Here is a 25,253-nt window from a genome sequence, read left to right as displayed (position 1 = left end):
ATTACCTTTTCTTTCACAAATCGGTGAAATAGTACTTAATTCCTCAAAATGAATCACAAATAATAAAACGTTCCTCATAAATACAGTTGCCCCTCCCTTCCTTCTGAGAAGGGAATTTCTTTATTTTTTCTTCTGACTTACCAAAAGAGGCTTCTTCCCTTAGCCTGATTCTAGACCATCACCTCTACAGAGTGTGTTTTGAAATTCTCTTATTCTAGTTGTGTTCACTCACCAGCCACCCCCCCCCCCCCGCCACACACACTCATACCTGGTATGCACAAAGTTCACCACCTCTAAACCTATTCTTTTGAATTGAAAAGTGATCAAGGAATTTGCTCTGACTCTGTGGAGTACAGTGTGCTCTTGAACAATAAATTTAATAAAAAAAAAACATTGGATATCAACAAAATCAAAATTGGAAAGGTGAACTCTTCTTCGAATAGACTTTACGTTTCCTTCAGTCAGAAGATGGTCAGGGGACTCTAGTAGTCACAATAGTAATCGCTCAAAATCCAGAATATGCCCTGATCACATGTTTGCCTGCCTTAGGGAATCTTACCAATTCTTTTGCTTAAAAGGCATGTTCTCTACATTGCTTTTCTTTGCTTATCTGACCTGGAAGTGATCCCTCCTCCACTAAATTCTTCTAAGTCATTTGGTTCTGTCATCCACTGGTTTCCATTGTTGATGGGTGATACTCAACCTGCCAAGATCTCCTCCACTAGCTGGAAACTGCCTGGCTAAAGGCAGAGACTGTGTCATATAACTCGTCTTATTGCAACTCATCTCATAGCACTAATATACTACTTCGCTACAATTTCTAGAGTCCTTCTAGAGTTCAGTTTGATAGAGTTCAATTTGACAAATTTGTTCCTTATATTCCAAATATACCTCAACCAGCTTAACTTATCAAAAGATTGCCAGTTTTAGAACGATATTTCTAGTGATAATTTGAAAGTGATTAATCAAATAGATGGAGGAAATGTTATCAAGAATTGTTTTTCTTCTGAATCTTATTTGGCAAGACACCTCTTTGACCTATTTTATTTTATTTTATTTTATTTTATTTTATTTTAAACTTTATTTAATGTTTTATTTATTTTTGAGACAGAGAGAGACAGAGCATGAGCAGGGCAGGGGCAGAGAAAGAGGGAGACACAGAATCCAAGGCCAGCTCAAGGCTCTGAGCTGTCAGCACAGAGCCTGACGAGGGGCTCAAACCCCCAAACTGTGAGACCATGACCTAAGCTGAAGTCGGATGCTTAGCCGACTGAGCCACCCAGGCACCCCTCTTCGACTTTTAAAATATGTACAAATCTTGTTTTAAAAAACACTATAAATTTTGTTTAATCTAGGGGTATCTGGGTGGTTCAGTCAGGTAACCGTCCAACTTCAGCTCAGGTCAAGATCTCGTGGTTCCTGGGTTTGAGCCCCACATGGGGCTCTGTGCTAACAGCTCAGAGCCTGGAGCCTGCTTCAGATCCTGTGTCTCCCTCTCTCTCTGCCCTTCCCTTGCTAACACTTTGTCTCTCTCTCAAAAATAAAATAAACATTAAATTTGTTTTAATTTTTTAAAAGTTAATCTACGTTCATTGTACAAAACAATTCATAAAAATACAATAAAAAATAAGAAGAAAGCATCTTAATCCCACTACCCAGGGAGAGTGATAACAGAAATCATCCTTTTACCTGACATTGTAACTGCGTTTAGAGATATTAACAAAGGAAACAGGATAGCAGAAGCAGTATTGCTTTGTTTTTAGCTCTCTACTTTCTATTTTCAACTAATTGTGCTTGCATCAGTGCCTACTAATGAAACACATTTTTGTAAATCCCCAAATCAATAAGATTCAGGGCATAAAAGCATGATATTTTAAAGTACTAATCTCTAGAGTCTCTGAATCTGAAAGAGATGTACAGAGAATATTAAAGTGGAGTCATACGAAATTTCTTTCCCTGAATAATACTGAATCAGCAGAGCACAGACATTTAGATTTTAGTAGATATTCCCATTTGTGTGACTGCAAATGTTTATGTTAATGTCACCTTTCAATGGAAGGTGGTCTGACTTATGCATATTGAAGGCAGATTGGACATTTTTCTCCCTGTGGTGCAGGAAGCCTTATATTTGTCTGACCATTACATCCCTGTAAGAAGAGAGAAATGGCACAGAATGAAGGAGAGATTCAAACACTAAAGTAGAAAAGAGTTTATAATTGGAAGTGGGAAGGAAAGGTAAATATAGCAATGAGTATGGTGCTATTCAATGTCCCTCAAGTGAAAATTTGACTATCCATCAAGGCTTTTGTTTTCCTTTTTTTAATGAAGGTTTTTATTGAACCATATTCTTTTTAACAATCAAAAAAAGAGATGAGGAAGGTACAATCACTGGTGTCAACACCATACTTCAAGCACAGCTGAGGGTATTCACTCTCGGACTCTCCTTTCCTCTGCTCCCCCTGCCTCACCTGGGTCTCCTCCTCCCCTCTTCCCACCTTCCTTCTTTGTATATGCCTAAGCTATTTTGGGAAACGTGTTTATGGTTTCCCAGGAAACAAAAGGATTTTAAAACCCCCTAGATTATAGAAGTTATTTCCTGTGGCAGTGAGAGCATATGTTTTCTTTTAATCAAGCATAACAAAATCCCTAGAGATGATGCTTTATAGGAAAAGGCTAGCCACAGTAGAGATATAAAAAGAATAGTTCAGAGTTGTGAGTCTAAAATGTATGCTAGCGTTGCCACACTTGGTGTTCACGTGTAGAACATGAGAGCAAAGTAAAATTTTGACAGTGGGCTTCATTCTTGTATTTTTTAACGAAAATATCAATAAATAAATCTTACCATGATTCTAATTGAATGAGTCACATTTCACCTTTTAAGGAGTGATGCAATCATTGCTTTTTCTACTTTAGAATAACTGAAATTACCTATCTCACTTGGAAAAATAAGCAGTTAACTTGCATGAGGTGAGGTAGGTTCCACCTCTGGCCCCGCCATATAAATTAAAGTGGTCTGAATAAGGACCCTTTCTCTAGACTTCTTTCACCTATTGTAGAGTGAGGGCACCTGCCATAAGGGGGCTGGGCTGAATCCTCTGGGAGGACTCTGAGCACAGCCCTGACAGGGCACTAGAAGTAAGGTAGACTCTGGGCTCTATTCTCTTTTGTAACTGTGAAGTCAGCCTAAACTTATTTGCTTCATTGTTTATCTTTATCTCAGCTGATGACCTTGCCTCCTACTTCAAAGAGATAATTGAGCATTCAACTGCTGAATTATGAAATCACAATTCCCATATCTTTCAGCTTGCATATTCTGCATCTATCTAACCTTCTATCCAGCCACACAAAGAGACTTCTTACTCTTCTGGTTCAAAAGCTACCTTTTGACTATTGCTCTTAAAACTCTTCTTTTTCATCTAATCAGTGATCGTCCCTCCTCTTCCGGACCCCCTCTTGTCTCTTCCTAAAGCATTTCCTGAGCTCTTGGCATCTTTCTTCCAGGCTGTAAACAAGCTTAAATCTCCTGCTATTTCAAAAACACAACCAAAACAAATCAACAATCGCCTATCTCAACTGTGTCCACTGTTACTTCTCCTTCTAGTAGCCTCTTGGAAAAAAAAAAGAAAAGAATCTGTATTTATCTTTTTATTTAGCTCATTGTTCAATGTAATGCTATCCTATTTGTACACGTGTACCAAAAATGCACTTGAAAAGGCTACTAATAATCTTCTATATTTCCTTTTGCTTTTATGGCATTTGATGTTGTTGATTATTCTTTCATTTCTGAAACTCTTCTGTTAGGTTCTGTGACCTACTCTGTGCTAAATCTCCTTTTTCTCTTACTATACCTGCCTTTTTATTCCCCCAGTACTTCTCCTTCTGCCCATCCCTTAGAAGACTATGTTCTTAAAATAGTGCTTTTCAAACCTAAATGTGCTTATGAATCATCTGGAGGACATGATAAAATGCAGATTTGGATTCAGTAAGTCTGTGGTGGAATTCAGACCCCGCAGGTCTAATAGCCTCTCAGATGACAGTTATTGTGCGGGCTGAAGGGCCACATTTTCAGTTGCAGTGCCCTAGGCAGGGAAGGACTTTTCCACATCTGCAAGCCCCAGTGATTATAGGTGTGCTATATCCACAGCTCAGCCTGCAGCATGTGAGACAAGATCTGGGGCAGCTAGAGCCAGGCTTGACGACTCCGTGAGTCACCAGGCTCTTTGCCTACCCCAATGGGATGAAATATCCATGTGTACTCAAGTATAAAAAGCCCTGCCCCAGAATTCTAGTCCTCCAATCTGATCTATTCCCAGGTCTCATACTCCCTCCTCTATGCTGAAGTGTTTCATTAACTGAATATCTTACAGGCATGACATTCGCTATCCAGATCTGGAACTTAAATTAGGATACTTTTCTACATGGCTGCTCCCCTTTTCTTCTGTTCTGTTTGTGTCATGGCAGTATTGTTCACCCAGTTACTAAAAGTATGATTGCGAGAATTATTCTAGACTCTTCTGTTTTCCTCATGCCCAACTAGTGGACGAGTCTTTTTTTTTTTTTCCTTTTCTTTTTGTCATTTCTTCCATCTGCTCCTCTCTCTCCATTTTTAGGATGTTCTATTGCTTGACCCTGAACTACTTTCCTTGATGTCAGTTTTGCCTCGCCCACCGTCAACATAGTTTCTTTTCAGTTTTCCACGTTACTTCTTTAGTGATTATTTCTGAACCACAGTCTGATCATGCTCCACTCCTACTTCATTGGTTCCCTTTGCTTCAGATAAAGACTGAGTTCCATCAGGCAGAATGCAAAATGTGATCTGGAACTTCTGGATCTCCCCCAGATGGCACGTCAGAGAAGTTATATGTGTCATTTCTATTTACAACGTGGTGGCCAGAAGCTGGTCACAAGGACACACAAAGCTGCTAGGGAGACTGGGAAATCTTTAACTTCTTGGGAGTGCCTTCAAATAGAAGCCCCTTTCTCTTTTCTGATAGCTGAAAAATACCTATGATCACTGGAATCAGAGCACCTATCTTGGATCTCAAGGAAGAAACCATGTTAGGAGTGGCAAAACAACAAGGTAGAAGGAAGGATTGGTAAACACCCATTCCAGACTTTGGCCTGCTCATATCCATAGTTGTTGTTTTTGTTTTTATTTTTATTTTTCTAGTTTTGGGAAGAAAAAATAGAATCTTTCTTAAGCCAATATTATTTATTGTGTGCTTTCTGTCACTCAAAATGAGACTAATCTGAACTAACAACAGCAATAAAGGACTCTGTTCATCCCTTGTTTATCTTGCTACCACTCAACATCTATCACATCTACCACTACAATGGATGTTAGGGGGGTGGGGAAATAGATTTGGAAAAAGCCAACTGATATTAAATAAAGTGAGGAATTATAGCTGTAATGTTAGGTACATACTTTCTGTTAAAGAGAAATTATCACATGTCTGACTATCTTAGTCAAAACAGTTGTACTCTATAGATGGATAAAGCGCTACACATTATATTTATAAAGTAGTATATTAAATACAACCACTCAGTCTATAGAAAGGTCACTCAACCCTTCAAAGACAGGACTGAGACCATTCCCTGAGTCTTCTTTCTCCAAATTTCTTCTTGTTTTCATGTGTACACACAAATGCATGAACAGAGAAGACAGAATTCAAGAAAAGTTAATTTAGAACACACCTAAAATAAACTAGCTATTTCCTATAAAGGTATACATCTCATCTTCTTTTTACTACTTTTTTTTACTTTGAATTTTTTTTTAATTTTTTTTTTTTTTTTTTTTTTTTTTTTAGCGTTTATTTATTTTTGAGACAGAGACAAAGCATGAACGGGGAAGGGTCAGAGAGAGGGAGACACAGAATCTGAAACAGGCTCCAGGCTCTGAGCTGTCAGCACAGAGCCCCACGCGGGGCTCAAACTCATGGACCGCGAGATCATGACCTGGGCAGAAGTCAGCCGCTTAACCGACTGAGCCACCCAGGCGCCCCTTTAGTTTGAATTTTTATTTGCTCTAGGAATTTGAATTGTTTTTTGCATTTCAATTAAACTTTCCAATGCAATCTCTGCTTTAAGTTAATATGGATGATAATGGTACATATACACACAGAGAATGTTATATACACTTTGGCATTTTTAAGTGGAGCAAAATTATAAGTTCACATGTTAATACTTAGAATGAAATATTTAGGTTACACATAAAACCTAATTTTCTACTATAATCTCAGGAGGTACCAATTGAGGTCTGCAGCAGAGTCAGTGTCTTTGATGGTTCTCATCCCATTTAAGATTCACAAGAAGAAAGAGATACCCTATATTTCACGGATTTAAAGGGAAAAAAAGGATTTCACAATCTTTTAAAGTGGTTTAAGGTTGTTACAAAGAAACAACATAAAACAGATAGGAGATATCTAATAATTTCACCCTTATGATCCCCTGCTACCTCTATTCTTTCCAATAAATAAAACAAGATGCTAGTTAAGGACACAGAGGTTCATTTATTCTTACCATGCAGTGGGATATACTATACAAAGTTCGGTCAGTATTTTCATAAGGGTTAAGTCTCTTCCTAAAAAGGAATAATTTAAGAACAGATAGAAAATATTGCATAGTGTATATTAGAGTGTTTTGTAATTTTTTAGTAGAAATAAATGTATAGAGAGATTGTTTTTAAGTTTTGAAGGTTAAGATTTCATTACACACGTCATTCTTCTTTCATTTGTTAGGAATGTAACCATTTGTTTATAAAACTATGAGGTCAAAAATCTCTTCTTTTCTTGGATTTTTGTTTTATTTAGTCTGCTAATTAATTAAGTTTCGGCCCTTAGACTTCTGATATACAGAATAAACACATTTAAATAATATAAATTAATAAAAATATGTGTATATTGACATCAACAGAACAAACGGATATAACACAGCTTATTCAAATATTTTATTCCTCATAATCAAATGATGACAATGAAACATTTTGTTTAGAAATAGAAAAAAATTATTTGAATAAACATTTGCTGATGTTTTCCTAACACCCAAGGATAGTCATACAGATTTTTCCTGTGAAGTTAGTCCTAAAACAACTTAAGCATGGATTTACTAGGAACAGAAACTTGGGGGGCTCCTGGGTGGCTCAGTTGGTTAAGTATCTGACTGTAGCCTGGGTCACAATCTCATGATTTGTGAGTTCAAGCCCTGCATCGGGCTCTCAGCATGGAGCCTACTTCAGATCCTCCATCCCCACTGTCCCCATCTCCACCTCTCTCTGCCCCTCCTCTGCTTGCACTTTCTCTCTCTCAAAATAAATAAATAAATAAATAGATAAATAAATAAATAAATAGAAAAAAGAAAGGAAAGGAAAGGAAAGGAAAGGAAAGGAAAGAAAGGAAAGGAAAGGAAAGGAAAGGAAAGGAAAGGAAAGGAAAGGAAAGGAAAGGAAAGGAAAGGAAAAGAAAGGAAAGGAAAGGAAAACTTGGGGGTCCCAAGGTAGAACTGTTAATATGAAGTTTGCAATACCCTCCATTTCTCATGGAAAGAGGCCTGTTGCCTCTGCTAACAATGCTTTTTCCTGCCTGAAGTGATCCCCCTTTTCTGCCTGCTTAACTTCTGTCAACTGCTTAAGGTCTATTTAAATTCGTTTCTTTTTTATAAAGAATTTCTCCTTTCCATTAAAAAAAAAGATGGTTTTTTTTTTCCTTAATATTTATAATTGCTACTATTTGGGTAGTTGTTCATGACTACATTTTTTATAATTTCCAGCAAAAAAGAAATTATTGTTCAAACCACCCTTCATAGAGTCCGGTGGGCCTAAAACATCAGAAATATATGAATAAACAGATTAAAATTCAAAAATAAATAGTCTGTGATATCAATGGTCTCAGTTTATCTAGGGAATTGGAATACTGTCAGTGATTCTGATCCCAGAATTGTGATAGCACAATAATAGAAATTTAGGGGTACCTGGGTGGCTCAGTCAGGTAAGCATCTGACTCTTGGTTTCTGCTCAGGCCATGATCTCATGGTTCATGAAATTGAGCTCCACATCAGGCTATACTGACAGCACAGAGCCTGCTTGAGATTCTCTGTCTACCCCCCTCTCTCTCTGCCTCTCCCCTGCTCAAGCTCTCTCTCTCAAAATAAATAAACTTAAAAAAAATAGAAATTTAAATATGATGTCTTGAGAATATGCATTATTTATTTGATTACTATTTAGGATGTTCATTTAGGTATGTCTTCCCTTTCCAGTGCAAAGATCTTATAAAAAGTATATAATTAAAAGCTATATATTGATTTAAAGACATAGTATATATATTTTATATATGCATACATATGAACATTTTATATATACATTTAATAATTATTTTAATAACTATTATATGAACTATTACTATATATGATATATATAATATATATTATTATAGACAGCCATTATTATATGAAATGCTATTTGCATTTTTCCAACATTTAGAAAAGAAGAAGCTATCACAATATGAAAGCTAGGTACTGCTTCATTTAGTACAGGTGGGGATATATCCCAAATAGGAACAAGTGAGGCATCAGTGAGTAGTGAGAAAAATGAAAACATGTAGATGACTTTTTTCTAAAAAAACTTTTTCTGTAAGATAGAGATAAGAGGCAAGTGGGTAAATATATTACCACAGAAAAAATAAAATTAGGAATAAAGAAAAACCAAAGCGCCAAATTGCTTACCAAGTTTCCTCCTGAGTGCTAAAGGCAGAGAAATCAACATGGTATTTTTATTTATGCCGAGAAAGAGTTATTTATTTGAAACTGTCAATCTGCTTTTAGAAATAAAAACGATGCTTCATTCTGGAAATGAGTGGGCACTTTCAGTGTGCTAGACACTCTTTCAAGCCCTGAAGATAGAACTGGACATACATTCCTGTTCTGCCCTGAAGGACTTCACAGTTTGAACTAGAGGTAAGATTCAGGCAATTACTACGCCCTGGGATACGTGCAATAAAGGTACTTGGTGCTTGGGAGCACAGAAGAGGTATCTTCACCTAGACTTGAGAAAGATCAGAGAAGGGTTCTTAAAGAAGGTAAAGTGAGTTGAGTAGAAATTAGCCAGACAGATAGAACTCACATTTCCCTCCCAGTCATTTGATGGAGTGGTCATTTTATTGAGGTTCAAATCACTCATCTTCTCCCAGGTCCTCACCATAAACTATTCTATGGACAGTCTGAACCCAAAGCAACAAAAACAATACCAACAACAATAATCACAGGACAAACTGTTTTCTGATTATTTGGTCACACTTATTGACCATTAATAACAACTTTCTTTTCTATTTGTAGCGTTTTACTTGTCACTACAATTTTCTGAAAATTAGTTTTTGTTTTTATTTTTTAAAAGTTTATTTGGGGCGCTTGGGTGGCTCAGTTGGTTGAGCATCCGACTTCAGCTCAGGTCATGATCTCACAGTTTGTGAGTTTGAGCCCCAGGTCGGGCTCTGTGTGGACAACTCAGAGCCTGGAGCCTGCTTCGGATTCTGTGTCTCCCTCTCTCTCTGCCCCTCCCCCACTCGCACTCTGTCTCTCTCTCTGCCTCTCAAAAATAAAGAAAACTAATAAAAAAAAATTTTTAAGTTTATTTCTTTTTCAGAGAGAGAGAGAGAGAGACAAAGCATGGGGGAGGGACAGACAGAGGGGGGAGACAGAGAGTCCCAAGTAGGCTCTGCACTGTTAGTGTAGAGCCCAATGTAGGGCTAGAACTCACAGACCATGAGATCATGGCTTGAGCCAAAACCAAGGGTCAGATGCTTAACTGACTGAGCCACCAGGCTCAGTATTTATTTATTTATTTATTTATTTATTAACGTTTATTTATTTTTGAGACAGAGAGAGACAGAGCATGAACGGGGGAGGGTCAGAGAGAGGGAGACACAGAATCTGAAACAGGCTCCAGGCTCTGAGCCGTCAGCACAGAGCCCGACACGGGGCTCGAACTCACGGACCGCGAGATCATGACCTGAGCCAAAGTCGGCCGCTTAACCGACTGAGCCACCCAGGCACCCCGCTCAGTTTTTATTTTTAATAGTAACATATTCTCAGATTTTTGTACATATCCTTAACCCTTGTATTGGAGAATATCCAGAGCTAATATAGGTACTAACTATTGATATCCTGTTTTATAACAATTAGAAATTTAACTTTAAAAAGAAATGTGTATTCTTTCATTTATCTAACATCAATAACAAAAGAAAGTCAACAGAGTCTACATAATAGAAAAATAAATAAACTTTAAATGATAATAACTTTAACATTCTTTTCAGAAGATATTTGTATGTGGGGGGTGCCTGGGTGGCTCAGTCAGTTGACCCTCAGACTCTTGATTTTAGCTCAGGTCATGATCCCAGAGTCATGGGATCAATGAGGCTCTGTGCTGAGCCTGGACCCCTCTTAAGATTCTCAGTCTCTCTCTTGCCCTTCTCCCTTGCTCACTCTCTCTCTCTCTTTAAACTAAACTAAATAAAAAATATTCACATGAAATTATGAAATTCATATAATAATGGTGTTAGTAGGGGCAGTGATGATTTAAAATTTATTGAGAAAATCCTAGTGGTTTGGGGGAACCATATGTATTTATGGAAAAAGATGTTGCTAAAGTTCTAATGCTTTTAGGATTAACTTATCTCACAGGATGTCAATGGAGAAATGATGTCAACCATTTGTTCATTTTACAAAGTTACAAAGCCCTAATAATAAGATCCAAACAAGGAAATACTTCCTCTATTGCTTTAGTTGTAGGACATGACTCAAAATGATAAAACTATACAACTCTAGTCTAAGCAGCATCATGGAAAAATAGCAACCAATACACCATGCCTTCTTAGTAGGGGTGGAAGTTTTATACTGGGGGTCAAAAATCATATTCTTTTATGTATAAAGCCAGGTGTGTGTGTGTGTGTGTGTGTGTGTATGTTATATATATGTGTGTGTATATAAAACATATACCACAAATTATATATACTATACATGAGCAAATATATAGTATGCTGTGGTATTACAATTTCATGAAGGCAATTAGAAAAAAAAATCTAAAAGTCTAAAAATATCTTTAAAAGGTTCCTTAGGAGGCAATAATGTGAAAAGAAAAGTTGAGAAATAATGAATTATACAACACAAATTTTAGATTCTCATGGTGATAATGAGAAGCAAATCCATTACTTTTCCACTAGATGCTGCCAGAGTAAGTAATATCTGAGATTTGTTTGATCTTCTACCTTTTATGAGATCTTGAACTCAGACTCCCTCTGAGTAATAATACAGATTTAAATAGAATTCAAATCTAAAGTCATAGGCAGGTAGACGGATGTGACAGGCAGATGTTATCTCAGTGCTTACCTATTGTTTATTGAGCATCTATTTCACGCATGACATTGAATTAAATATAATGGAGTAAAATAAACATCAGAACAATCCTATCATCATGGGACTTACAATTAAGAGGGAGACAGAAGACTTGCATGAAAATATGAAACACATTTGAAAAGGATGTTATATGTTCTTCCCTCCACAATGGTATATTGTTAAAAATTGAAATTCTGTTTCCTCAGTACTTCACATACTGCCTGGAATGGATTCATTGTTCTGTAAATTTATATGAAGTCATAGAGAAAGTCAGGCAGAATGCTACAGCCCCTCTGAAACTGGAGAATCCAGCCTCCATTCATGGAGTAACTGCATAGAAAAGGTTATCATTTCAAACCATGCCTCACATAAAAACTCACTTTCCATGAGTAATAGGGTCATTTTAAGTGAAGAAAAGGCATAAAACTCAAGCCAAAAATACAGAGACAAATATTTTGGGAGGCGCATATGGGGAGAAAAAGTTCACTTTGGCCAGGGGAAAGTGGAATGGCATTTTAGTTTTTATTGATTAAAATTATTTGATAAATAGTTTCCTTCTAAGGTAAAGACATTCTTATTGCTGGAAATCTTCAAGTTTATATGATGATAACCTGTTAGAGATTATTTCTGAGAGATTCTCAAATTTAGGTAAGATATTGGGTGGACCAGTTACCTCTAATGTAAGCCCAATCATCCTACAGTGGTGATGGTTGTATAACAGTATCGGAAATATCTGTGTTCAGCTATAATTTCTAACTGGTTATGGCAAATGTTTGATGCACTCATAGAGAATTCTTCATCATTTGCATTGAATGTTATTCCATTCAATATCTATTTTTACAGGACGCTAATAACCTTTAGATTTTATGCTATTCTTAACTTATACCACTGAAATTACTACTTTTGTGTATTAAATTGTCCTAGAGGTACTGGTAATATTTCTTCCTAAAAGTATCCCCAGTATGGAGATTATAAAAGAATTTCGGAAATGTACTATGATGAAGCTGCTTTTTTTAATATGCATTCTTTCTTTTTCTGACATCTGAGGATTGCAAACTTAAGTTTCCTTAAAATGCTTTAAAATGTGGTTGCTTGCAGTTGATAGAATAGCTTTGTCTTCTGTAGCTGAATAGCTCATTTTATTCACACACTTTCTGTTTGTTGCCAGACAGTTGGTCTGGTCTTGGAATTCTTGCCTTCATTCCAGAATAAGTTCTCTGAAGATGATCAAATGTCTCTATTCCTGACCCACTCACCTAAGCAAAACAAAGCTACAGCTACACCATTCTCCTAGTGGGGAAAGACAAATAACCCACATTTCCACATAAATATCTACCTACACATGAATTTATTTTCAATAAATACTGTCAATCCAGTATGAAGATAATCATACCGAGAAGGATACAAGAATGTCTGCTGGGAAAATCAAGAAGGATCCCCTATATGCACTTCATGAAGTAAGGAAAAGTAAAAGATGTACTTTCCTCAAAATAGTTCCCTAAAAGTCTCCTGAGAAAACTAAGTGATAAAAGGTACCGTCTATGATTGTAAGATTATAAGACTAGTTGAAATTACAGCATTGGAAGGTTCTATAGAAAAGTTTTAGAAAGATATATACTGTTGATATGAGCAGGCCTTTAAGATCGACTATATAACACTATGATAAATTTGTGACTTTGTCACTTGGTTATAATCAGTCTTACCTCCAGTTTAACTCAAGGCTCTCTGTGTACTTCTCTGTGCCCAACTTCACAATGTTCTACCCTTACTGCATATAAATATTTTCTCTATTCTCTCTTCTTTGCATACAATATGATTGCCTTCATAACATTTTGACTGTTAATTCTACAGTTCAAGCATCATCTCTGCAGTCCAAGCTGATGGCAGGATACCAAATCGGCTGCTAGCATTTCAAACTCAAATACTCCAAGCCAAGTTCAGTGTCTTCTTTCTTTCAACAATCCCAATCCTCTACCTGATTTTCTTTCTTTCAGGAGACCATATTCTGGTGAAAAGTTCAAATATAGTTTTCAAATTCTAAAAGAAAGAGATTATTCTTTTCTTCTTGTAGTTTAGCCATTGTTTTTGGCTTATATAGTTATTACTGTTACTAATTATTATTAGCAATCTTACAGAGATACTTTGTGCCAAGTTAAGAGACCATTCCTGTAATGACAACCATTCAGTTACAAGTATTATTTACTTCTAAATTTTATCCACATTCTATTGAGAAAGGCAGCTGTTCCTTCTCTGTATTTCTGCAGGTTTGTTATTGTAGCCAGCTCAGTAGTTATTGCTAGCAGAATATGAATGTAAACCATAAATCGAAATTTCTTTACTGAATTTGACTATCACCACTCACTAAGCATACAATATGCCCATTATCATTTCCTTTATGTCTCACTTTTGCCCACAGAATAAGCATCTTAACAAGATCCAGCACAAGTACCAAGTCTTCTGGATAGCTTTCCTATGTCACATTTCCTAAAACATTGCCGTTTGTGTTTTTCTTTTGTTACTTGGCCCTTTGTATTTTCTCCCCTGCTGCCCTTTAAGTTCTGTGATGGGAAAGGTGGTAGTTTCTCAATCTTCCATAGCCAAACAGTACATAGCACAAAAAAATTGTGCAAAGAATTTGGTAAAGGAATCTTGTCGAATTGCTTAAAATTACACATTAAATACATATTTGTTAATTGACTTGCCTCAGTACGTGAGTGTAGTTAAGGGAGGAAAAAATATATATAGCATAGGAAATATTTTACAAGTTGTTTTCTGAATCTGCAGGTAAATTGCCTAAGGCATTGACCAGAGAACTGGGCCATGATCCTTCTATACTTGGGAAATGTGTGATTATTTATAGACACAAAGGTAAGAAGCATGTATCATGTGTAGCACAATTTTAAAAAACTATATAGAATCCTATTACTGTATGTATTTCCTGTATACAGGAAATCATTATGAAAGTTTATTCTTTCAAGTACATTTCTCTTTAATACTTTACATAAGAAAATAAAGCCAACATTAAAAAGGATTTTCCCTCTTCTCCAAAACATACCAAGGGCAAAACCAAGAAATTCTATGCCAAAATGTTTTTCTTAGGCTTCAAAGTAAACCAAGATAGCATTTTATTTGCGATTATCATGAAGTCTGAAATTCACATATTTAGTTTTTGACAGAGTGTACCATAATTTATTCAAGTAGCAAGCCTGTAGTTGATATCAAATTATAAATATGAAAAATAAAATTGAATTTTATGAAAATAATCAATTTAAATGAAATATTTTTGGCAGTTCTCTGTTTTTAGAATTTGTTCTGCAAGCTCTTCGTAATCATCACTTATCTGCATTTCAAAGAAAGCTGAACACTGGTGTTCTGTTCCTTATTTTATTAATATGAGGACTAGAACCCAAAAGCCTGGAAGGATTGTTTCAGAAAACTACAATATCTGAGCGAAGTGTGAAACTTAAAAAAAAAAAAAAAACTTTACTGCTAAGAAATTCAGATTTCTCACATCTGTTTATGCAATTTTCTCACTTGTATTTTTAAAAGGCTTATCTTTTTTAAAAAATAAATAAAATAAAAAATAAAAGAATAAAAGAATTATCTTTTTTAATAATTCTTCCTTAAAAATTACATTTTTTAGACGTGATATATTCTGATAATGAATACTTCTAATTGTATTGTAGAAGTAAATATTTTTATTTTGATGTTTTTGCCTTCATAAAACTTAACAAAAAGTAAAACTTATGCCAAGACAAATATATCATCTGTGGGCCTGCAATAATAGTCTAAGAAAATGCTATAAATATTTATAATATGTCCTTAACAAATTTTGTACTAGTAATAACAACAGAAACTGTCATACATTATTGATAGAAGTATCAATAGGTACAACTACTTTGGAAAGTTTACAATATCTAATAAAGTTAAACATATTCATGCCCACTCTATGATCCAACAATTCTTATCTTAGAGAAAGTCTTAGACCCAACCCATTCTGCCCCCAAAATGCATGTATTCACGTGCATGCATTCACATGTATTCACAAAATATTTGTTCAAGAATATTAATAGCAGCACTAGCCAAAATGTAAAAAATACCCAAATATCCTTCAGAGAACACTGGATAAATTGTGATGTCTTCATGTAATGGAATACTATATAGCAATGAGAATAAATTATTGTTACAGGTACTAATATGGACAAAACACATAAACATAATGCTTCTAAAAAATAAAGCTCACTCAAATAAGTATTTACATAAAGTTCAAAAGCAAAAAAAAAAAAGCATATTTGTTGTTGTATAAGTCAGGGTAGTGATCATCTTCGGGCAAAGTGATGCCTGGAAAAGGTATGGTGGTAGGAGGGTGACTGTTTTTGTGAGGTTTTGGCAATTCTACTTTTTTTCCCCCACATAGTACTTATCTTTACATGCCTGGCTTATTTCACTAAGGATAATGTCCTCAAAATCCATCCATGTTATTACAGAATTTCCTTTTTTTAAGGCTGCATAGTATTCCCTTGTGTTTATATACCACTTTTTTTTGTCCATTCACCTGTCAATGGACATTTAGGTGTTTCCACACCTTAGCTATTATAAATAGTGCTGCAATAAACATGGAATTACTAATACCTCTTCAATATCCTGACTTTAATTCTTTCAGATAAATAACCAGAACTGGGACTACCAGATCATATGTTAGTTCATTTTTAGTTTTTTCAGGGCAATTCTACTTCTTGATCCATGGTCTCTTCACATGAGTGTGTTATCTTTGTGAAACTTCACATGGAAGCTTATTATTTGTGTATGTATCTGTGTGTATATTACATCTCAATAAGATTTTTTAAAATCTTTAAAGCTTATGAAAAGAAGCTTATACTAGTAAATTATTTAATTATAAAAATATATGTTTCCAGTTGCAATTCTTGCCTCCAAATTGCCCTAAAAAGTATTTTTAAGTTAGATACATTTATAAATTAATACTAAATACTTTTTGTTTTCATTTTTTCTTTTATATTTCCTTTTCATTCAATACGAGCAGACTTAGTGATAAAGAATAGTTTTCCTAAAGATATTTATTTTATAAAATATTTCCAGTAGAAGGAGCTTTGCTTTTTTTTTTTTTTTTTAACTATAGGAAATTTTCTTTTAAGGGGCATCACTGAAAATAAATATATTTACTTTTTTATTATTTTATTTTATTTTAATTTATTTTTTTATTTTTGACAGAGATCGAGACAGAGAGAGACAGAGCATGAGTGGAGGAGGGGCAGAGAGAGAGAGATTGGGTGACACAGATTCTGAAACAGGCTCCAGGCTCTGAGCTGTCAGCACAGAGACCAACGTGGGGCTCAAACTCACTAGCCACAAGATCATGACCTGAGCGAAAGTCAGCACTTAACTGACTGAGTCACCCAGGCACCCCTAAATTTTTAATTTAAATGATTAAAAAATTTAAATGATTAAAGTTCTTCATAGAGCAATGAATTACTCTCATCTAAGACCAGTCTAAGAGAAAAATTTTATTCAATTTATAAAAGAAGAAAGGAAAAACTTGATAAAGAATATATGTATCGCACAAACTTCTATACTGGGTACGTATTTTTCAAGGGATTGCATTTTTGGATTATTCACAAAGAGCATTTTAAATTACAATTATTTAATATTAATGGAGGTACATTTTTACAATTATGATCATCAATTTGAAATAAAATTTGTGTTAATTTAAATAAAACTAGACAAAAATCAAAGGATGTAATGGTGAAGATTATATACTTAAGAATATATTATAACAAATATAGTGAATTACCAGTATACAAATTTGACCGTAATGACCAAAATGGTTTAGTTACTGACATTAAACTTCCTGTCTACCACTAAGCTATTCTGATTTATTTGAAAAAAAAAAATGCATACCGTCATCTAAGATATTAAGAAATAATTAAAGTAAAATAACCCATTTCACTTAAAACATGAATTTTGTACCCCTGTCCATGAAATTTTTATAAATATAAAAATGTTACACTCTTTGTTTTAATCATGTCACAAATAGTAAAATTTGTGACAATTGTCGTTATAAAAATTTAGTCACATTAAAATATTTTTCACTGAAAATATCCTAGTTTACAGTGGTTCAACCCATACTTCAAAAAAATAATTTTGAAATTATAATAACCTTCACAATTAATTCCTCTTACTACAGTTGTATCAAAATAACATAACTTCCTGTAAGGCAGTTTTTATGAGATACGCTATGTTTTTCTAAGGTGCCCAAAGATGAAAAACTGACATAGCAACCCAGAAGACAATATTTACATACTTCAAGTAGAAATTAATATACACACAACTTAGTTATTCCAATTATTTGATTTTAATTCTCTTGAAAAGCTTGAGAGCCATAAAAATGAAATCTTAAGGTATTTACACTAGTAAATTAAAATTTACATTGGTGGTTCAAAAGTCTATATGAGAAGAATCTTGCTTACATACCGTTGTATTAAGTATAGGGGTTACTTTTTCTGTGCCCCTCCCCTGCTCATGCATGTTCTCTCTATCTCTCTCAAAATAAATAAATAAACTAAAAAAAAATTTTTTTTTAAGAATAGGGGTTAAATTATCTGATCTTTTGACTAGTCTCTATTAAAAAATAAATAAATAAATCCCACCAAATATGACTGGACATGATAAGAAAATTACATATCATAAAACAATTTTATTCTTTAGTAGGTTTATTGTAGTATCACTTTCTCCCAAAAGATTATTCTTGACATAAAACATATCTAATGATTTATTTATGACTTTGCCCTCACGTATTACCTGACCTAAGCCCTTTAGAATTGGTACTTACAAGGCCTTAAGTGTTATTTATTTATTTAACTTAACCTCTGGATGTATCAATAATGCTCAGAATTTCTCTGATAAGTAAATGCTTATGTTCTAGATTTTTTTTTGCCATTTAATTACTTCTAATTACTTCTAATTACTAAATGTTTTCTAACTTTCAAAAAAAAAGAGTAACACTCAGAATTTGTATTTCACTTAGAAAAATGAAACTCAAAAGCAATTTGAGAAAGAAGACCTAGGTTTTGGAAATAATTTTCCAAAGGTAATCTTAGCTGCAAATAATATGAGGCCAGTTACTTAAAAAGCACTATATAGTGAAAATAGAGCAAAGTTACATGTTTTTTGGGATCTTGATAGACTGCTAGACAGTTTTAGGTAGACAACAATACGATTTAAGGGATACTTTCAATGCAATTTCAAATTGCATTCTCGACTTCATCAATAACAAGTGGTTGAAATCTAGTGCACAGGCTTAAATGAATTCTTCAACTGTTAAATACAAGTGGACTCACCTGAGTAACAGTGCTGCTTCCCAGAAGTAAAATCCTGAAACGAATGTCCGAAAGTGTCTCACGTGGGCCATGATACGGAGAGATTTTCACGATCCTGAAATTAATCTTATCCAAGGCATGGGGGATGAGAAAGCCAGGAACGAAAAATGTGCAATCTAACTCTGCGTGGTGTTGCAGGAGACGAACGCCTGGAAAGCTTCAGCACCTTAGACAGCTCCCCGCAGTGGGCAAAGACCCTGTCTTTCAAACACTTGAAATTCCCTTTAGACCCCTTCTCTGGGCACTGAGCAGAAGGAAGATTCACAGGGTTACAAATGTGCAGGTGGTTTACACGGTGAACGCGGAATAAGGGGTGAGATGAAATGTCTGAAGTGCCTAGGTTCTGGGCAACAGTTCACTGAAGCTCTAGCAGCAAAGAAAGCTTGTCCTTCCCAGACTCAGACACCGGAGAAAGAATAACAGCAACAGCCGGAACAAGGATGCTTCTTCACCTGCTCCTAGCGCCGCCCGCCGAATCCCACTCTCCACCTTTGAGTAAAACCCGACACCGCTAGCGCGGCAAAGGGAAGCGGGGGCGGAGCCAAACGACACTGTTCTGTTCTCCAATCACGACCGCACAGCGGGACTGAGTGGCAGGCTACTCATCACCGTAGGCCGTGCTTAGCACTTTACCCTTTAAAAAATAGCAGTGAATAACTGGTGCAGAGCCTTAACTCTGACTGGAAGGAGTTGAGGGAAGAAAGCCTCAGGACTAAGCATTGGGAAAGTCAGCGGCTTTTGTGAATTAGGTAGCAAAACAGCGCTGGAGAGACCCTTTTCTATTTTCTTCCGGGAAAAGGCACAATTTGGGAAGAAAGGTCTTTTCAGATGTGACCCCATCTCTTTGACCTCATATCAAAATGCAGGAGTCAACAGTAAACCCAAACCCTTAGAAAAGGCTAGAGAAGAGCAGAGAATATGATTCATGAGCATCACCAGAACCGGAGAACCAGCTGCTTCTAAAATTCTCGTAACACTAACCAGCTTCCTTCTGGCCAGGAAACATTGTTGAGTGGACTAAGTTGAGTTTTCTTCAGTTGTAATAAGGGTTCTAAAAAGATGAAGGTGGGAAATCTAAAGAGATGACTACTTAGAGGCACAATGCCACCCAACATTTTTTTTTCCGTACACACTTTCCATATCTTAATAATAAATTCAAGTGAAGGGGACAACTAGGTCATATGGTACATCTTTTCTTCCATCGTCCATGTACATCTCCCTCTCCTCTCTCTCCCTCCCTCTCGCCCAGCCCACCCCCCTCCCTTATATGGGGATTTGGATTGGAAGACTAGAAAGGAAAAGTGTGTGTGTATGAGTGCATATGTTATGTGCATATTTATTCATGTATCTCAAAATAGAATTTAAAAAAGACTAATACCTATGCTATTAGATCTTTATAGTGGCTTTTATTTACTATCAACCAGGACTAAAGCTTTCATTACTTGAATCTTAGCTTTTCCCTTAAACTCCCTTAGATATTTATTCTGAAAGCCCCCTTTTTAATCACTTAACTTTCTCAATGACTAAACTACATGCCAAGAATGTCTTCTTACTCTTTCACACAAACATTTTCTTGTTAATTAAATTCCAGCAGCAATTGACATATTGACTATCCTGTAATTCTTTGTTTAACTGGAAAGGTATAAGTCATTACCTTCTCACCCTCTCAAATGAGGACACAGTGAAAAAAAAATCTTTTTTTATTCTTTAGTAGACAAGCTTTTTTACATTTAGTGAGAATAAAGAATTTTTTTATTTATTTTTATATGTTATTACTGTATCTGTCTCTTTCTGCATCTTTGTTTTCTGATTTAAATTACAAACTTCCAGAAGTCTCATAATAAATATCACTGGTTCTACCCATGAATATTTGTACCCGAGAAGGCTCATACAATTTTAATTAACTCAATTTTTCAATGAACCTTTTGAAAGCTCACTAAGAACAAATTCTTTTTAGTTGGTCATTCTTTGAATAGCAATAATTCTTTTAAATACCACACATAATAAAAGAAACAAAACTTATTATATTTCAAGGAGACCTGAATTCCTTACCTTGTTTCCACTATCTAACTGGGTATCTTTGGAAAACTAATCTACTTTTAAAACTATCTTTATTTAATATATCTTTAAAAATATATTCATTGAGGGAATTGAGTTAAATTACCTCTGAGATTCATTCTATGGCCCCAAGGAAGCAACCAATGGAAGTTTATTTAAGTGAGCAAATTAATGCACAACATTTAAAATTCTGTGTTTGCATTAATCTGGATAGTTAGGTTACATGACAGCTTAAAAGATGATAATTTTAGCTATTTCATCTCATTATTAATATTAAAGCATGTAAATATTATACTTTATCAAATTAATAATATATACCTAGTCAATCAGTTTTTGAGTATAAATGTCATGTAAGAGGACAGTAATATGGAACCTCCAGATTAATGTTTTTTTTCATAAAACCATTATTATTCCTTCAAATTATTTATGAAAAGCTATGATCCTCCTCTTTTATTTGTTTGACTTGTCACTGCAGTAAGGATAATGACCATTATTTAGAATAGAACCTAGCATATAGTAGATACTCAATAATTTTTGAATGCATTAATAATCATATTAGACACAATATATATTTTTTGAATTAGATTTGTGAATTTGTTACACTACATTGGGTACTAGATTAATTTTGACTAAGTAAATCAGAAATTAATCAAAGAGTGGGTTGTAGTGCTTTGTTTCTTTGAGTTAACATGTAATGATTAATTTTCCATGGCTTCTTGTCTATGGATTTTTATATTGTTTGCTTTTAATTTCTATAAGGTCAAAATGAATTTCATGCATCTACATATTTGTGACAGCTATTCTCATAAATTTTATTCTTTTGAGAATAATAGTCCTGATTGGACGGGTAAGGAAATGAATGTGTTTTTGGAAAAAAGACCATTCTGTGGCTGATGAATAACTGACTAGTCCATTTATATAAAATTAAGCTGGATTCTGATTTGCTCACATCTCTGCTCTTCTCCTTATTGCCTTTATTATTTCTCTCTTGAACTAACAGATGATATTTTATGTTATCTAAGACATGGGATTTCAGAGCTGAATGTGATATTAATCTTCATCAGATTTAATACTTTCCTTCTACAAAGGAAGTAATTGTAGCCTGCAGTGGTTAAGTGATGGTTACACACCCACAAATTTAGCAAGTTGAAAATATTAAACTTGAACTTGGTGCCTTTGGCACCAATTGTCTACTCCCAGTGAGCTATCTTTAATAGTGTATTTCTACTATTGTCTCAAACTGTATGTATATTGACTAACCTAGAGAAAAGTAAATCAAATTCAATCTAATGTAAAGCTTTTATCAGATGCTCAGTTATTACTGCCTATGATCTAAAACATGTGATAATATAGATAGATAGATAGATAGATAGATAGATAGATAGATAGATAAAATGATTTGTAATTTGGTAAAAGAGTTATTTACTTTTTTTGAAGTCAATGTAGTATGGGGTTAGAAATAGTTTACTGAGAGTTGATCAGATTCAGTCATATGGGGTCATTCTAATCATCTCATCAAAAGGTTATGTATAAGTAAAATGCCAGTTTAAAAAGTTACAAAAAGTAATGTCATTTTTTGGAATAATTAGAATATTCACATATTTCAATTAACACTCTCTGGGAAAGTTGAAAGAAAGTTTTAATTTAGGAATCAATCAGAAAGTCACTTGTTCAGGGGTGCCTGAGTGGCTCAGTAGGTAGAGTGTCTGACTTTGGCTCAGATCATGATCTCACAGGTTGTGAGTTTGAGCCCTGCGTCAGGCTCTGTGCTGACAGCTCCGGAGCCTGGAGCCTGCTTCAGATTCTGTCTCCTTCTCTCCCTGCCCCTCCCCCACTCATGTTCTGTCTCTGTCTCTCTCAAAAATAAACATTAAGAAAAAAATTTTTTAAAAGAAAGTCACTTGTTCAGAACAAATCAAATAGAGGAGAATTAACCTTATTGCATAGGTAGATATTATCATCAAGTAAGTGAGCCTAGTGAATTTATCTTTTGTACAGGGATCTATCATAATAATCATGACATGTTGGCAGATCAAGTACCTCTTTTGGAATAGTGGTAGAAATATCTAATAATTTATCTCCATTTCCTTGTTCAAGATACAAAGTTTCTCACATGAATCTCAGCAACAGCCTCCTAATTGTTCCTCCTGTTTGCTCTCTGATTCCCCTGTAATTCTCCCTTGTGAATATTAAGGAGTTTTTATTTGTTTCTTTTGTTTGTTTTAGTAAATCAGATGATGCCACTTGTATTCCTAAAACCCGTTAATGCGTTTCCATTGCAATAGACTAAAATCCACAGGAATTTAGAATAACAATCATAAGACCAAAAGCTGGGCTTGAAAAAATCCACAGTTCTCTTTACAGATGACAAGGCTCTGAATGATTTTCAATCGGCAAACTCCTCAACTTCAGTTTTTACTAGTCTCCCTTTTCACCACTATGCACCAGTAACATAAGCTGCTCCTTATCTCATGATTTCTCTACTTCAAACACTCTTCCATTTCGGCTTCTTGTGTCTAGTCTTTTTCTAGCCTTTAATTCAGAGTAAAAAGAAAAAAATTCTTTTTTCTTTCTTTCTTTTTTTCTTTCCTTCTTTTCTTTCCTTCTTTTCTTTCTTTTTTCTTTCCTTCTTTTCTTTCTTTTCCTTTCTTTTCTTTCTTTCCATTTCTTTTCTTTTCTTTCTTTCTTTCCTTTCAAAAATATCCTTTTTACCTTTAAATCAGGATTCATATCCTTCATAGATTCAATTATAATTTGATGTTTGCCTTTGTTTGAATACTCTTGAAAGGCAGGGGCAATATGCATCCTTATGTTGGCACAGTGTCTGGCACATTAGGAAGTATCTGCTGAGTGAATGAATGAATGAATCCACATCCTCTGCTCTTTGGTTCTCCCTTTTCTAGAGTCCATTCTTACTAATCTCTTTTAGCCCATTCTTTCTTCACAATTATTTAAGATATTTATATTATGGTTTTCTTTCCAGGTCAAATATATTCCTTTGCCATCTGAAAGTAACCTTCAAGTTTATATGTGTGCCCTCAGTTCACTCTGAGAGTGCCTTATAAGTAAGATGAATATTATCCACTATATTGTAATTTTTACTATTTTAATACTCACTCAGGCTTGTCATCTTTTTCTCCAGATAGTAGTGGTAATTTGTCATATTTCCTTAGGTGACCTTAAATAGTAGGATATTAGAAGCAGTTAATTTATTGAATATTTCATTTTTTTCTCTGAATTTTTGGTATCAAGTAGGCACGACTTGTAACAGTACCTCCAAATTATTTCTTCAAACCACGCATTTATCAACAAATATAGAATTTACAATATGCATCATCTTAGGTGCTTCCTGAATACACATGTGAATGAAAAACAAATCTTGTCCCAGAGGAGCTGCAATCTATATAATATGTAAGATATACATGAATATTCGTTGTATCTCATAGAATGTAAGTACTGAAGGATGCAAAGAGAAATGCTATGGGAATTCAAATGAATTACTTTAAAATGGAAAGTATGAGGGGCGCCTGGGTGGCTCAGTCGGTTAAGCTTCCAACTTCCGCTCAGGTCATGATCTCCGGTCCGTGGGTTCGAGCCCCGCGTCGGGCTCTGTGCTGACAGCTCAGAGCCTGGAGCCTGTTTCAGATTCTGTGTCTCCCTCTTTCTCTGACCCTCCCCTGTTCATGCTCTCTCTCTGTCTCAAAAATAAATAAATGTTAAAAAAAAAATTTTTTTAATGGAAAGTATGAGACAATTGGAAAATCTTCATAAGGTAAGGGATATTTAGCAAAGCTTTGAAACCAATTCACAGTTAATTTTTAAAATTTATAATGAAAAAAACTTTGTAAGAGGAGGGTAAAATATCTTCAAAAGCATTAAAGAGAAAACAGTGGGGTGAATAATTTTGAATGATAACATTTGTGTAGTTAATTACTGTATTGAATACTTTGCATATTATCTTAATTTCTGCTCTCAAGACTCTAAGGTATACATAATCTTATCTATGTTTTAATGATGAAGCAACTGAGGTTCAAAAATTTTAAATGGCTTTTCCAATATATCAATTTATATTATTGGTATAAAAACGGGGGGTGGGGGTGACTGAAAGAAAGTAGTGAAAAAGAAGTTTGAAGCATATCACAGATGGCCATAAATATTGGTCAAATAATGCACAAAGTTAAAAATTGTTGCTGAGTTTTCTGGATGGTTAATAATATGTTAACATGGTTGTAATGGCAGAGATACCTTCCTCCACTTATTAATTCAATAAAACCCCATTTCATACTTATACTCCTGAGGCGATTTTCTCATGGGGTAGATTTTCCATCTCTTATGTGTTGAAATATAAAAAAAAAAAGCTTTCAAACAAATAAAATGCAAAACATCACAACTTTAACTTGTATCCTTTTCATTTTTGATCTG

At 34.8% G+C, this 25,253-nt stretch overlaps 1 protein-coding gene across 2 annotated transcripts in view; it reads right to left on the bottom strand.

The window, feature by feature from the left end:
• The window catches only part of GLRA3 (glycine receptor alpha 3), a 195,646-nt gene extending 176,336 nt beyond the window's left edge, over nt 1-19,310 (bottom strand). For both annotated transcript variants that reach the window (XM_015073143.3, XM_015073144.3), the window contains exon 1: nt 18,735-19,310. In XM_015073143.3, the coding sequence (XP_014928629.1) occupies nt 18,735-18,805 (71 nt within the window). In that variant the 5' untranslated portion in view covers nt 18,806-19,310. The remainder of the gene's footprint in view (nt 1-18,734) is intronic.
• Nucleotides 19,311-25,253: the final 5,943 nt, after the last annotated feature.

The sequence above is a fragment of the Acinonyx jubatus genome, chromosome B1 (genome assembly GCF_027475565.1).
Source record: "Acinonyx jubatus isolate Ajub_Pintada_27869175 chromosome B1, VMU_Ajub_asm_v1.0, whole genome shotgun sequence".
NCBI lineage: Eukaryota > Metazoa > Chordata > Mammalia > Carnivora > Felidae > Acinonyx > Acinonyx jubatus.
The sequence above is the reverse complement of the archived record's forward strand: the minus strand, read 5'-3'. Positions and strand labels throughout refer to the sequence as shown.